Source organism: Dufourea novaeangliae, unplaced genomic scaffold (assembly GCF_001272555.1).
Source record: "Dufourea novaeangliae isolate 0120121106 unplaced genomic scaffold, ASM127255v1 scaffold246, whole genome shotgun sequence".
NCBI classification, from domain to species: Eukaryota; Metazoa; Arthropoda; class Insecta; order Hymenoptera; family Halictidae; genus Dufourea; species Dufourea novaeangliae.
The window spans coordinates 23640-37597 of NW_015374139.1; the positions used below are offsets into that span (position 1 = coordinate 23640).

The 13958-nt window shown below is 42.9% G+C and overlaps 2 protein-coding genes across 2 annotated transcripts; both read right to left on the bottom strand.

Annotated features, from left to right (window-relative positions):
- Positions 1-566: 566 nt before the first annotated feature.
- Positions 567-3394, bottom strand: LOC107191286 (cGMP-dependent protein kinase 1-like). Its single transcript, XM_015580282.1, has 11 exons — positions 3219-3394; positions 3002-3144; positions 2805-2942; positions 2559-2728; positions 2167-2411; positions 1771-2082; positions 1473-1704; positions 1292-1398; positions 968-1198; positions 837-903; positions 567-703 (listed from the first exon to the last, which is right to left on the bottom strand). The coding sequence occupies exons 1-11, from the start codon at positions 3392-3394 to the stop codon at positions 608-610; spliced, it is 1917 nt and encodes a 638-aa protein (XP_015435768.1). The 3' UTR covers positions 567-607.
- A 341-nt stretch (positions 3395-3735) lies between these two features.
- Positions 3736-8730, bottom strand: LOC107191318 (cGMP-dependent protein kinase 1-like). The gene is made up of 14 exons (XM_015580319.1): positions 8606-8730; positions 8020-8177; positions 7354-7425; positions 6945-7198; positions 6610-6752; positions 6307-6444; positions 6040-6218; positions 5698-5945; positions 5288-5611; positions 4966-5197; positions 4787-4893; positions 4477-4716; positions 4315-4381; positions 3736-4232 (listed from the first exon to the last, which is right to left on the bottom strand). The coding sequence occupies exons 2-14, from the start codon at positions 8128-8130 to the stop codon at positions 4137-4139; spliced, it is 2211 nt and encodes a 736-aa protein (XP_015435805.1). The 5' UTR covers positions 8131-8177; positions 8606-8730; the 3' UTR covers positions 3736-4136.
- Between the last annotated feature and the right edge of the window lie 5228 nt (positions 8731-13958).

Consider the following 13958-nt stretch of genomic DNA (forward strand, 5'->3'; position numbering starts at 1 on the left):
CATTTGGAATTTTCATAAATAAGTCTGGTTTTTCGGGCAGGTAACTGTGTTCTCTATTTGGTATTCTTCATCTGATTGGTAGTATATAAATTCTATACTTTTATATACACATTAAAAACCACAAAATCATATTTTACAACATATAAAACATTATTATTAATACCCGCTAACTATGCTGTAAGCTTCATTGCGTACATATATCCTACTATCTTTTTCTTAAAAATAATCGTGCTTTCAAGCACTGTTTGGTCAGTATACCGCATAAGACAGAATACGTGAATCAAGTTTGTATGAACATATGAATAACAATGTGAAAATATCAAATCAATAACATTTAAATGTGTATAACTTTAAGACCTTCAATTGTGCATGGTTTTCATTATTGAATTTTTTTTTCGCAATTACCAATGTCAGTCAGATACGTAATGTACGTAAATAAATTTCAAGATCATGTTTGTTGATTGTGGTAGTGTATTACGAAATACGTGACATGTTACGAGTAGTGATATGTAAAAAATTTCCAGCGTATTATTTACATAGCAAAATTATTAGAGTAATTATATTAGGAGAATTATATTGAATTAGTTAACAATAATTTTGTACCAATTCAAAAATTCGCGTCCCAGTCGGAAAAATCGACTGGCGCCGGCTTATGATCCGGTGGGAATCTGTCGAAGTTTCTCAGATCCAGAGGACCTTTTACCTGTAAGTAATTAGATCAATTACAATATCTTAAATTAATACAAATTTCTCTTAAATTTGCTCCTGATTGTTTCTATAAATATTTTACGACAATTATTGCGTTAATGACATTTGGAAATAATATTTTTCTTTACCGTTGGCACAATGGGCGATGGCATCGTTTGCTTCTGTAGTTGGTGCCAGTTGAAATTATTAAACCACCTGTAATTATTACGACAAAATGAACGTAGATAACTACAGGTACATTTTTATACAAATCACATACCTGTGATTTCGAATGTCACTTCGTATATGCCCAAGTCTTTTAACAGGATCGTTTTGCAATAGAGACATAATAAAATGTTTTACGGCACTTTGTAAAGCAGGTGGCAATAAAGATTTATTGAAACCAAGAATGATTTTGTTGTACATCTCCATGTCGTTGATATCTTCAAAAGGCGTTCGAGCTAGAAGTAGCTCGTACGTGAGGATTCCCAGTGCCCAATAATCGACAGCTCTTCGTTTGTAAACGAAAAAACAATTATTATTAATTTCAAGTTATAGACGAAATTTAACGGAAAATAGATTTAAAAGAGGAATAGGTGCGTACTGGTTGTAACCTCTGCTCTGAATAATTTCCGGAGCCAAGTATTCCGGCGTGCCCACGAAGGTCTTGGTCTGGTAGGAACCGATCTTCTTGGTGGACCCGAAATCGGTCTACAGAAAAGTTCACGGTTCAGTAGAATGTTACCAGTAAATATTCTGTGATTAAAATAGAAAAAAAAACTTGCGAGCTTAACGTAGCCACGGTGATCGATCACGACGTTTTCAGGTTTCAAGTCTCTGTAAATGATGCCCAAGGAATGAACGTGTTTCAGTCCTTCGATCAGGCACGCGACGATGAATCGAGTCGTTGAATTCTCGAACCGGCCATTTCTGTTTAAAGCTGTCCGTAAGTCGCCTCCGAGACACACCTCCATCAGTAAGTACAGATACCGTTTGTCTTTAAAGGTTCTGTACAGTCTGAAAGAAACCAAGAGATCGATCGAACCTAATCTCGATTTATTCGATTCTCTTCATTGAACTCACTTGCAAACGAAAGGAGAATCGCACAGCTTCAAGTTCATCTTCTCGTTGTAGATCATCTTCTGGAAGTTACCCTGCGTGATCAAGTGTTTCTTCACTTTCTTCCGTGCGAAGCTGACGTTCGATGTCGATTTCACTGTAACCAGTTCCACTCGACCGTATCCACCGGTTCCAATGGTGCCCTCGACATCTAAATCCGATAGGGATAAATTCCGAAATTGTTCGTCCCAATCGTCCGATTCGGTCGACTTTTGGTGCTGCAGCCAGTTTTTGTTTCTGATTGACTCCAGACCACCGAGATAAGTCAGAAAGGCTCTAACGTCGAAGAGACAGTTGCGGTTAAACTCTATGAACAATCTGCTCTATGGGGGAAAAGTTGATGGAAATTTTTTCATTTACGATCTCTCGATGGTGAAGCACTCTGCTCCGGGCGGCATCGCGATCACGTTCGCCTGTCGACGAGATTCGCCGTCGTCGTAGAGTGCTTTCTCGCCGAAGTAGTCGCCTTTCTCGAGGATCATCAGTTCCTGTTCCATTCCGTTCGAATTGTTCATCGTTATCCTCACGTTCCCGCCGTTCACGATGTAGAACTTGTTCCCACGATCACCTTCCCGTATCACGTACATATTCGACTTATAGAATTCCTACAAAGAAACCTTTTCGTAACGATTCATAAGGTGAATGTGAACAGGATATTCCAGATCACTTATTTTCGATATGCCCGTGGCCAATAGCGATTCCAGGAAGATGATGGATTGTGAATGGCAACAGATTGGAAAGGACTTACTTACCACAACTATTAGATCAGAAATCTTTAACAGAGCCTCTTCTGGGAAGTCCTTGAATATCGGAATTTTACGAAGTAGCAGCAGATTTTGTTCCATGGTCTCTTCGCTGCTTTTCGCCATTATCGTTTGGAACACATGTCGGTCCAGTATCCAGATCTTTCCATTCGTATTCGCTGAAGTGGAAAACACCTTAATGTTATATAAGTTCAAGTTTAATTTACAGAAATCAAGGAATTGGCGTTTCGATACCATCGATGGAGCATAATCTTTTGGTATTGTACAAGAGAGCCAGTTCTCCGAAAGCGACGCCAGGACCAAAGCATCCGTGGTATGTGTTCCCAACGTAGATCTCGAATCTGCCCTCTTCCGAGACGTACAGATGAGATCCTGTTTCGTATAAACAAATTACCACGCTGGTGAATATTATCCATCGAGTATTAACTCACCGGTTTCGCCTTCGTGAATGATCCGTGTGTTGGCCTTCACGCGTTTCGGGTACATCACCGAAATCAGGTTCTCTATCCGCGACTCGTCGAGATCACCGAGGAATTTGTTCTTCAGAATAGCGTTCTTGATGAGCTGCTTCGTTCTGCAAGAGTCGCGTCGAACGTGAATTGTCATGTGTACACGATAATATTCAGATGATACCGAATGGACGTTTACTTTTCGTCCTTCTTGAAGACAACGACCGGAGTATCGGTGGACACGTTCACTTCGCCGATCACGCCTTGTTTCCGCTTATGGAACAGCTGTCGGTAATACTCGTCGCTGTCACGTCGTTGGGAACCGAAGAATTGAATGTTGAATCGAAAGTGTTTCCGTAAACGCAGGTAATGCATCTTGCTGCGCGAAATTTCGAACGATGCTTCAGGGATACTATTAATCAGGTTTACGCTCACGATTGGCAATCTACTGACGCTTGGTACCAATTGATAGTGCTTATTGATCTTATCTCCGATGAATCGCGATGTCCAGCAATGAACGTGGCTTAGCGGATATGCGCTCGATAAGTGTGATATCATCGAAGGTTCATACGGTATCAAACAATGCATTTCTTTTTTTGCTCGATGAGTAGTTATCAGTGGAATTGTCATATTATATGTGTACAATGTCACGATTATCGTTTTATAGGATAGAGTGTGTGGACATTATTTACACAAGGAACTTCACATCAATTGAATTCTTGTTCAGACGTTTTTTTTTATTAACTTAAGTATAAATTTATCATCAATTCAAGAAACATTGCGGACTATTAGTATCCATGCCGTCACGGAGCGTCAGTTTTTTATTTTTTCTTTCACGTACGTATCCTACGAATCCGAAACGTTGAGCGGCATGGTAATCGGTTGATTACGGTCTACCCGTTCGTGGCCGTAGGTCAGTTAGCAAGCTTAAATGGGAAACTATCTGTACAATGATCGAATCTATTCAAGACAGCAAACGTTCGGTATTATCGGTGAATTTTTATTAAACGATCGCCATTCAAAGAGTCCGTCGATGCAATTTTTTGCAGATCGTCCATTCTTATCGTTCAACCGACGGATAAGGCACGTGTATAGAGCTTGATAATCATCGGATCATTTAGAAGGTCGCGTCCCAACCGGAGAACTCGTCCGGTGGAATATTGCGGTCCGGTGGATACCTCTCGAAGTTCCTAGTATCGACTTGGCTTCGTACCTGGACACATTAACGAGAAATCGTTTAAATTTTACAAGTTGCATTTATCGATAATCAAAGTGGATCTCAAGACTACACATACAGTCGGAACGATCGGGGCTGGTAAAGTCAGTCTCTGCAGGGACTGCCAATTGAATCCGTTGAACCATCTAAAAAATAGACCAATGTTCGTTAACAAAAACCATTGCCAAAAATGAAAATATTTATCGTAGGAAGGTTCAATGGCTTTCGATCGTGAACGCACTTGTGATTTCGAATATCCTGGATGCCGTTTCTTTGATACCCAAGACGTTCCGAGGGGCTCAAACGGAGAAGCTTTCTGATCAGATTATTCGCGTTCTTGCTGACGATACTCGGTACACCGACCACCTCGATACCTTTAAGAATCTTGTTGTATGTGGTCATGTGATCGGTGCCACGGAACGGTGGTTTCCCAACCAGCAGCTCGTGCGTCAATATTCCGAGGGCCCAGTAGTCCACCGCCCTTCGAATGGAACCACGAATCGTTTTGGTTGTTACATTACCAAAGTTTGATATAACCAAAAATCACTTACCTATCGTGTCCTTTATTCAAGATAATTTCCGGTGCCACGTATTCCGGCGTGCCAGCGAACGTCCACGTCTTGGAGGGGCCAATCTTTTTACTGAACCCAAAGTCAACCTGCAAAACGGGCGTGACGGTAAAACGTAAATCGATCGTGATTTCAACGAGGTGATCGTGTACAATACTGACCAGTTTCAAGTATCCACGGGAATCAAGCATAAGGTTCTCCGGTTTCAGATCACGATAGACAATGTTCAACGCGTGAAGATGATCGAGAGCCTCCACCACGCAGCCGATCATGAATTGCGCGGTCACGTCGTCGAAATATCGCCTCCTTTGAAGGGTGGTCCACACGTCCCCACCGAGGCATACCTCCATCAGGAAGTAGACATATTTTCTGTCCTTGTACGTCTGATAGAGTCTAGACGAAACAAGAATCGAGTACGAATTAAAAAAGATCATTTCTTTCGTTTCGTCGAATTGATCTATTGAATGATGTACATTTACTAACTTGCATATGAACGGCGAATCACAAGCCTGCATGATGTGCTTCTCATTCAACACGTGTTCCTGTTGTTGTTGCTCGACCATCACCTTCTTTTTCAGTTTCTTCAACGCGAAGCTCTTCTCCTGATCCGTCTTCAGGGTGACCAATTCAACCCTGCCGAATCCTCCGACGCCCAACGTGCCTCTGGTCTCTAAGTCGCCCAATGTGAGGTTCGAATATTCGTTTGTCCATTTCTTCGGGGTCAGCGAACGCTTTTGTTTCTCGTACTCCGCTAGCCAGTCCTTGTTCCGTATCTCGTCGAGACCACCCAGGTAGTTCAAGAAGGTTCTGAGGGTGTTATTTGTATTGCAGAATGATCTACGCGAGTCTACCGACCGTTTTTCCACCAAAATATTAATCAGGTTGACACTCACGATCGATCCAGCGTCAGGCATTCGACACCAGGGGCAAGAGCCACGGCGTTCGCGTGCCGTCGATTTTCACCCTCGTCGTCGTAAAGAGCCTTCTCGCCGAAGTATTGACCTTTACCGAGCACAACCAATTCCTCCTCACCGCCGTATTCGGCGTCCTTCGTGATCCTGACGTTTCCGCCGCTGATTATGTAGAATTTCTCGCCCTTCTCGCCTTGTCTGACGATTTTCGCTCCGGCGGCGAAGAATTCCTACGAGACAAAAAGATATTCTTGAACGATTAGATTTGTTAAAGTTTTTATTGTTTTTGGAGGATCGTTCAACGGAAACCAGGGCAATAGTCACCACACGTATGAGGTCAGAAATCTTGGCGAGTAGATGATCCTTCGGTTCCGGCAGCTTCTGGAGAACGGACACTTGTCGGAGAAACCGGATGTTCCCTTCCACCCTTTCTTGGGCTGTCCTCATCATTATGGTGAGGAACACGGATCTGTCCAGTACCCATACCTTTCCACCTTTCTTCACTGAAAGTCCAACGTAATTTCTTTAATGTTGACTTCAAGAAGTCTCGAAATGGTGTCACTTTATTCGATAATATTTTGTAATTCGCACCGCTAATGGAACGGAGTCGTTTCGTGTTGTACAGTAGAGCGATCTCGCCGAAGGCCACACCGGGACCAAAGCTTCTTTGGAACTTGTTGCCTTGATATATATCGAACTCACCTTCCGCCGATACGTAAAGATGCGAACCTAAAGCGTTGAACAAAGTGAATCAGTATTTGCCCTGATCTCAGAAAACAGATTATACAGTGTTCCGTCGATTATTGTCAAGAACTCGGGTCCCCGTCGCGACAAGCATCGAACAGGAGAAATGCTTCAGACAGTGATCGACGGAATACTGTATTTAACTCTCACCGATATCTCCTTCTCGTATGACCAAGGTACTCGGCGGTATTTGTTTCGGGTACATGGCGGATACTACAGCCTCCACCTGGTTCTCTTCCAGATTACCGAGGAACTCGTTCTCCAAGATGGCTCTCTTAATCTGTCGGCTGCTCCTACGAAAGGAGATCATGTCTTCAGTATATCGGAATCTAAATCGATCTTCCAAGGATTTATGCGTATCTTCAATATGGCCGAATCATAATGTTAACGATAAATGATTCCGGGCTTATGTTTGAGAACGTTCGTATAAACCAGTTTACAAACATGCTAATTTTCATTATAACTTTTTCTGTTCTGGTTATTACTTGGCGTCTTTCTCATAGGTAGGCGTTGGCGCAGAGGGCGGCGTCGGGGTCCTGCCGATGACACCGCCTCTGGGGTTGTTCGCTGGTTGCTGATCGGAGTCATTCGAGCTTCTTGCGTCTTCTTGGTCGTTCTCCGGATGAGTGGGAAGATGACTGTGGTTATGTCGAGGCGGAAGCGGCGCTCTCCCTTTTCCAACGGAGCTCAGAGAAGGCCCGGTCCCATTGTACAACGTGACGCCGGGCAGGGGTCGTATCTAAACAAACGAATCGCAATGTTACACTTCGTTACGTAATTACACGGATCGATTCGACCGGCCTCGGGTAATTAGACGCTTAACTTTTACGACAAGAAAACACGCGTTTATAACCTTGTTTAATTAATTAAAACAGGATTCCTGTAATTGCTCACCACGCCATGACTCAGATCTGGTTCCCCAGGCTGCTTGTAGCTCGTTACTACCGGACTCTTCGCATTTCCGTTCTACAAAGGAAGAAAACAATGGTTCTTATTCAAACAGCTTCTACAAGGTGATTCCGTGGAAGTGGGAGCACACGTGTAGCGTCCATTAGAAGATCCAATTAACCTTGATATTCCCGAAATCTTTTTCTTTAAAGTATATTATTTCTTTTCATAACTTTTACAGTATTTCATGAGGAATCCTCTTAATTTCTAGTGTGCTTTTCAGTCATTTTGAGTAAACGGTGTGCCATCTGTCTTTCAACTGTGCAACTTGAAGAAGGAATAAAATACAGTCCTTATAGCGGGACGGTGGGCATATTCGGGTTAATGTCCAATGAACGCAGATCCGCAAATTAATCCCAAAGGAGGCTACTACACACCATGTAAGATCACGACTGATTAATCTCTAATATTTCCTTATCTTGTCAATATTTTTCTACATTATCGTAATACGATGTCAGGTCTGGGTTACAACTTAAATGAACAGAAAAGCTCTAATCATTTTACGTTATTTCAGGATCACTTTGTGGACGTGCGTTGACAGAACATAACTACCGTTCGCCTGTAGGCCCGAGGAGGTTTTTCACGTGAAACGTAAGTACATATACTACTTACTATACTGATACCAGTCACGCCGCTCGGTTCGTCGTTCCCGGGCAAAGGGGTGAGATTGATGCTGCCCCTCTGACCCAGAATGTTCGGTCTCGGGAAGCACGAGAACCTCATTATACATTCCTCGTCCAACGCATCCCGATGGCAAACACGTTTCACGCCTGAAAACCGCGACGATGAGAGTATTGAACATATATAAACACACACACGCGTATACAGACACTTCCAGAAAAAGGATTGATTCTGTCCTTACTATCGTGTCGATTCGAATCGCATTACTGATGTGCAATTCGTGTTGTAAATACAATTTCCTTCTCCACGTAAACGCGTCGTCGAGAATCGCGAGGGTGCCGTTTTATCTGATCTGATCTCTTGTCGATTGCTCGCTTGACGTTAACTGCAGATAACAGGTAGAATGGGCTTTTATCTCTTTAGGTAGATATACCTTCGATAGCTGCGTAACCAGAAACGGAATCGCTTTATCGCGTTCGTTCTCCTTATTGTCACGAAAAACCGGCGCGAAACGCAAATATTTGGTACGGTGATTTTCGACGTTCCTCGAACGGGGGATCCGATTTTACGTACTTACGGAGTGCCCGGCTCGAATCGAGGAAATTGTTGTGAACTACTGCAACCGCGCTGCCTCGTCTGGTCTCTTCCACTCTCTCTCTGGTGTCGCGTCTCCACCACACCACGGATCGGGGATCGTCGACTCGCGAAAACTCGCCGACAAAACGGAAGTGAAGCACGAGCACGTGGCACGCTCGTATTACCTTTACTGGTCACATGCTTATGCTAATAACCACCGATGCACGATATATTGCGCACTGACGTCACAATACATTAGCACGTTCTCACGGTGCGGCAGAGGAGGATACGATATGTGTATGCGTATATGTGCTGCTCGTTTCGCGAGAGCGATCGGTCATGTCGTTGAAAAGTTTCCTCTATTTCGACGATTTAAGCTCGATACAGGAGGGAATATTTAATTTAATCCGTTACTGAAACATTCGTTCGATTTTTAGAATATAGAAAGAGACAGTTTCCTCGACAACTCTGATCCGTAGGTCCCAAAACATAAGGCGAACAGTTCGATAGACGGAGTTTTCGTTGGCTACGGTTTAACATTCGAACGAGAGCTATGTACGTTACGTAATCCAGGCCTGATTATTTTCCACGCTGTTCGTCGTTAACAACCGACGCGACCATCGAGCGCGTTAAAGAAGCCTGGAATTGATCTTATCGCGCCTGTGGGCCCTATTGGGGATACGATATCGCGAGATTTCTATGCTCATCATCCTCTTGTGGACACGGTCACGTGCCGACGCTCGGAAGAATTTGCACGCTCGCGGAAGTAGGGTAGATGTCCCAATTACTGCCACTTTAAGATTGTAGCGTAACGTCGTTTAATCATTTCACGTGTTCTTTAACCTAGAAATCGTCACAGCTTGGAAAATAATATTATTTAACATCTCCTTCATTAAAATGAAATAGTTTCATACATTAAACATGCAGAATTAATGCGAGTCTAATGTCCCTCTAACTATCACCTCAAAAATTAAGTAAATCTTATACTCTTTAACCTTAACAAGTGACAGTGCTAGTAATTGGGTCAGTTACCCTAGTTGTGACCGTTTCTTGGCCATTTCTGGTGTGCCCCAAGACACAACCTCTCTTTTATTTGGGCATTCTGATAACCAAGAGCTTCTTAGTCCCTTCGAATCGTCGATATCCGTCACTGGAAAGTTCGTTTTCGCGCACCTAGACTTGTCGATGATTGGAATATCAAGACGGACTTTCCAGGGAAAAGCTTCACGACCAACGGTGTGGCGTAGCCTCGTTACGGAGAGAACTTAGCTCGGTTTACTACGTATGTTAAGAGAGCGATAAGGGTGTTTGATTAACCGCTGGTAGAGACGATTCGCCCCGAATGTTATTTATAGCGAGTTTGCCGAGCGAGTCACGGGCTTGCTCCATGGGATTCCTAGGAAATGTTTTCGAACAATTCAGTGGATATATATTTCGAGATTCGAACAGGGTCACGTGACGTTCCATGGATCGTTCGTCTCTCCCCATATGCCCAAGAAACCGGAAAATCGTTCCTTTCCGTCATGATCATAATCTAACTGCGCCACGTTTAGTGTTCGATGCATGTTTCCGGTTCCGTCCAGAGGTCGGTTAACCCTTTAACACCCAGACTCTTAAATCGTTATTTGAAAATTATGAGACTGATATATATTCTGTTATTTTGTATTAGAAAATATCGATATTACACAGACCCATTTTACACTAACATCAATGGGACAGGAATTGTTGAATCAACAAAATATTTTGTTCTTGATTATTCCTGAGTATGATGATTAGTTTCTGTTAGGTTAATATTCAAGTCCGTTTTCGGCCACTTTTTCGGGTCTCTTGACTTATTGTGCGGTGCAACACTGAGCGTTAATTAAGCGAACGTCCTCGAATAATTGTATCCACCAACGACACGCCACATTTGTCTCTCGAGCCTTCTTCTTCTCTTTTCTTTCCTCATTTTTCTCTTCTATGTATGAGTATGTGTATGTGTGTGTTCGCGTGTGGTTTTTACATAACCACGAGGATGTTACTTCGCGTTACCAGCGTGCGCAACGGACGCGTTTCATAATTTTTCGTTGCACAATTGGCCGTTGTGTTGTCCGTACGAACGTGGCGGAACGGGGAATTATGTGAGCTGACAGTTGCAATAGTATAAATTATTTGGTCGGCGGAACGGGCGTGTATTATCGTCACGATAATGATTCAACGATTGAGATCGGAGAGGTCTTTCACGTTCGACGGATAGTAGGTACGTGTCGCGAGGTCTGTCGACGGAATCACAAATCCGTATCGTCTTGTTCCCTCGAGCATTATTTACACAGAGATTGGCTTTTGCTGAACGATAGAATTCCACGGAATGACTGGCGTTATGCATTAGAAATGTCAACTTTTTGAGTCATCGCTGAACGATTCGCTGGGGACAAGGTCGGATCGTATTCATAACAAAATTCCGTCTATCCCGTAAGAAACGTTAAAAAAAAAATATATGCACGTCATTGAACATGAAAAATAGAGGAATAACCAACAATCCCAATAACGAATAATCAAAATTGAAACTTGAAACAAACTGTTTTTTTTTTCTTGACAAGCTAAGTCCAAATCGGTCTTAGGGCACTTTGACCACCTTATCCTGCTATACCCTTTAATTTCTATCTCAGCCCATAAAGATCAACATATGACTCGACGGTATTTCGCCTATGATCAAGCTCCGTCATCGGTAACACACGATTCGCGGTCTGCGACGTTCCACGACCGAGAGTTTAATCAGCTGTAGAGGCGTGTGTAATTGCCCTGAACGTAATTGCGATACACGTGGTGGTTCACTCGCGAATTACCTGGTTTCCCCATAGAACTTACTCTACGAACAGTCTACATCTATTTTTACTCTCTATCAATATTTTCGTTTCGTTATCGCCTCTCACTTTGCGTTAATTGCCTTGTTTGCCTCTCCCCCACACCCCTCCCCATCCGATCGGTTTATCGCGAGCCATGCTAAGCGATGAACAAAGCGGAACAAAATGTTTGCGGAGAACAGTCTAACCCACAGTTTCCCAATCTTTTTATTGGCTCACCACCCCCTTGTTAAAGTTTTTTTTTTGTTTAGTGCCCGCTTCGAGTAAACTATCTCTGTGTCTATATTATCCAAATTTCCAAGGATAATTGTACATGCAATCTTTGAAACATAAAAAGTTCAATTGAAAATATTGAACATAAAATAATTAGAACGCCCTTTCAGATCTTCACAGCGCCCACTTTGGGACTTATAGTCTAACTGAAGACTATATGTATGTATATCAACTAAAGGGCTGTGTTTCAAGGGGTTTGTTTTCCCAGTGAACGGAACCTCGTGTCACCGTGCGCATATATACAGTAAATCATCGGTGAATATTTGAAGGCTGCGACAAGGAGAGGTTTCCAAGTGTAACGCTGATTTTTTAATGAGGGGTCAGCACAGTGATAGAGCTTGAAATTCTGAAGCCAATGGTATTTGTTTAATCGCGGTAAAAGGATTACCTAACCACGGTTTCTGCAGAGTAGAGAGAGAGAGAGAAAGCTTATCTCCGCGAGCGTTCACCAATAGAAATATGCAATTGGATTGTGACACGGCTTGTCGACACCACGATTTTATCGGACCGAGTATACCGTCGTTTCCGTTGATCGATTAGATCGACGAGATAAACTGGCCTGTGAAGACAGAGGATCGGTCCGGTTCGCACGGAAGCGAATTCTCGTATTATTTTTTTAGTATTTTTTTTTCGAGAATTTTCGATGGGATCGAACATCGTGAATAAGAACGGGTGGATTTTCGAGGCTCACCTGTCAGATTGAAGCTTGGAGAACGGAACCGATCGACATTGAACCACAATGATCACGCCCCAAGGGAGCAGAAGTTCAATTTAGCGGGAGTGATTGCTCGAACTGAGACGGTGTCGATGCAATTTTCGGCGGTTTTGATCAGCTGCACTCCCTGAATTCGCGCGTGAAACTGATGCCTCAAGATCGACAAAGACGCAGAAATCTTATCTAGCCGATAACAAAGAGACGCAGTGTCAACAGGCGGTTACACGCACCGGTGTGCCCCGTCTTATCTAACGAGTCTTATTCTACTTTTCGTTGAACAGGTGTAGGCGGCCCGTGCTCTTTTTGGTAATCGGTTGAATTGCATCAGGAAGGAATATATCATCTCTGTCACCTATCATCCGAAAAGTTCTCTATCAAAAAACTTATGCTTCCCAATCTTTTCGGATATAAGAGGCTACATTATATTTTTATAATTCAATTTTAGATTACATTCCAAATTGATCTCAGTTTCTCGAAGTGTTTCAATCACGAACAGTTCGAAACTGTACCACGAACGTAGATAAAATACGATATTTTGCAATAAATAATACTCTTCACAGCCGTTCAAGGTCCTGCATTCTGAAATCGACCTCGAGACCGGTGACTACATTCGATTTCCTCTTTATCACTGAGTATTTCGCAAAGAAGGCCACTGTTTATCATAAAAATCTTTTAAAAGCCACGATCGTTTCAAAGGATTTGGGGAAGGGGGAATTCAAACTTTCTCGCTCGGCGAAACATCGTATAATCGCATGCGTTCGATCGATCGATCTTCGAATTCCATCTACGAACTACGAAAATGAATAATACAAACGGTCGCCGGTCGTTTATCGTACGAGTGACGCGAGAGAGCGTACGTTATACCGGTAGATAAAAACCAAAGAGTTCCAGCACAGAAGAATAGACCTAACATCTTATGGGAATTGGTATCCCACGAAAATCCCGCTGATTCGAGCGCACTCTACAAAAAAGTTTCCGACTTTAGGAACTACGTTGGACACCATGTTGACGCACAGCACACACACACTCGTGATACACACATACATTATTGCCCTCGGTTTTGCTAGCAAGGAAGAATGTTCTGCTTTTCTCGCCAGGCCTGAACGGCAGTTTGACATATATGTATACAATGTAGGCCTGGTATAAATGTACATATTCTATTATATGTATATTTTTGGTGTTATATTTTTCAAGTGTTACATTCGGCTTTTAAACTGGTGTAGTGCACATGGTTTTTCCCGCCTAGTCGATTAGGCGGGAAGCTACCTCTGACCTGACCAATCAGCTACTCGCAATCCCCCGAAGATGGCCGAATGAACTGCTCGAGACCGGCCGAGTGTAACCGAAGTGTCATTCGTCTCGGAGAAGGTGACGCAATGACGTAGAAGTCGTTTGCTCGTGCTAAAGTGAGTGTTTGACATTTACTTTTCATCTTTATTCATATATATTAATTCCTAGTACCTTCATTAGCTCTCTATCGTTACTGTCCTTTAATATTTATTCAATATAGACTAAATAATCCC

Excerpts from the sequence above, each read along its gene's own strand:
- LOC107191286 (XM_015580282.1), bottom strand. The coding sequence starts at position 3,394 with ATGCATTACCTGCGTTTACGGAAACACTTTCGATTCAACATTCAATTC. Across the intron at positions 2,412-2,558 it reads TTTCTGATCTAATAGTTGTG|GAATTCTATAAGTCGAATAT; the intron begins GTAAGTAAGTCC and ends GTTTCTTTGTAG. Across the intron at positions 1,705-1,770 it reads GATTCTCCTTTCGTTTGCAA|ACTGTACAGAACCTTTAAAG; the intron begins GTGAGTTCAATG and ends GGTTTCTTTCAG.
- LOC107191318 (XM_015580319.1), bottom strand. The coding sequence starts at position 8,130 with ATGAGGTTCTCGTGCTTCCCGAGACCGAACATTCTGGGTCAGAGGGGC. Across the intron at positions 7,426-8,019 it reads GCGTGACTGGTATCAGTATA|AACGGAAATGCGAAGAGTCC; the intron begins GTAAGTAGTATA and ends CTTCCTTTGTAG. Across the intron at positions 4,233-4,314 it reads CAGCCCCGATCGTTCCGACT|GTACGAAGCCAAGTCGATAC; the intron begins GTATGTGTAGTC and ends TAATGTGTCCAG.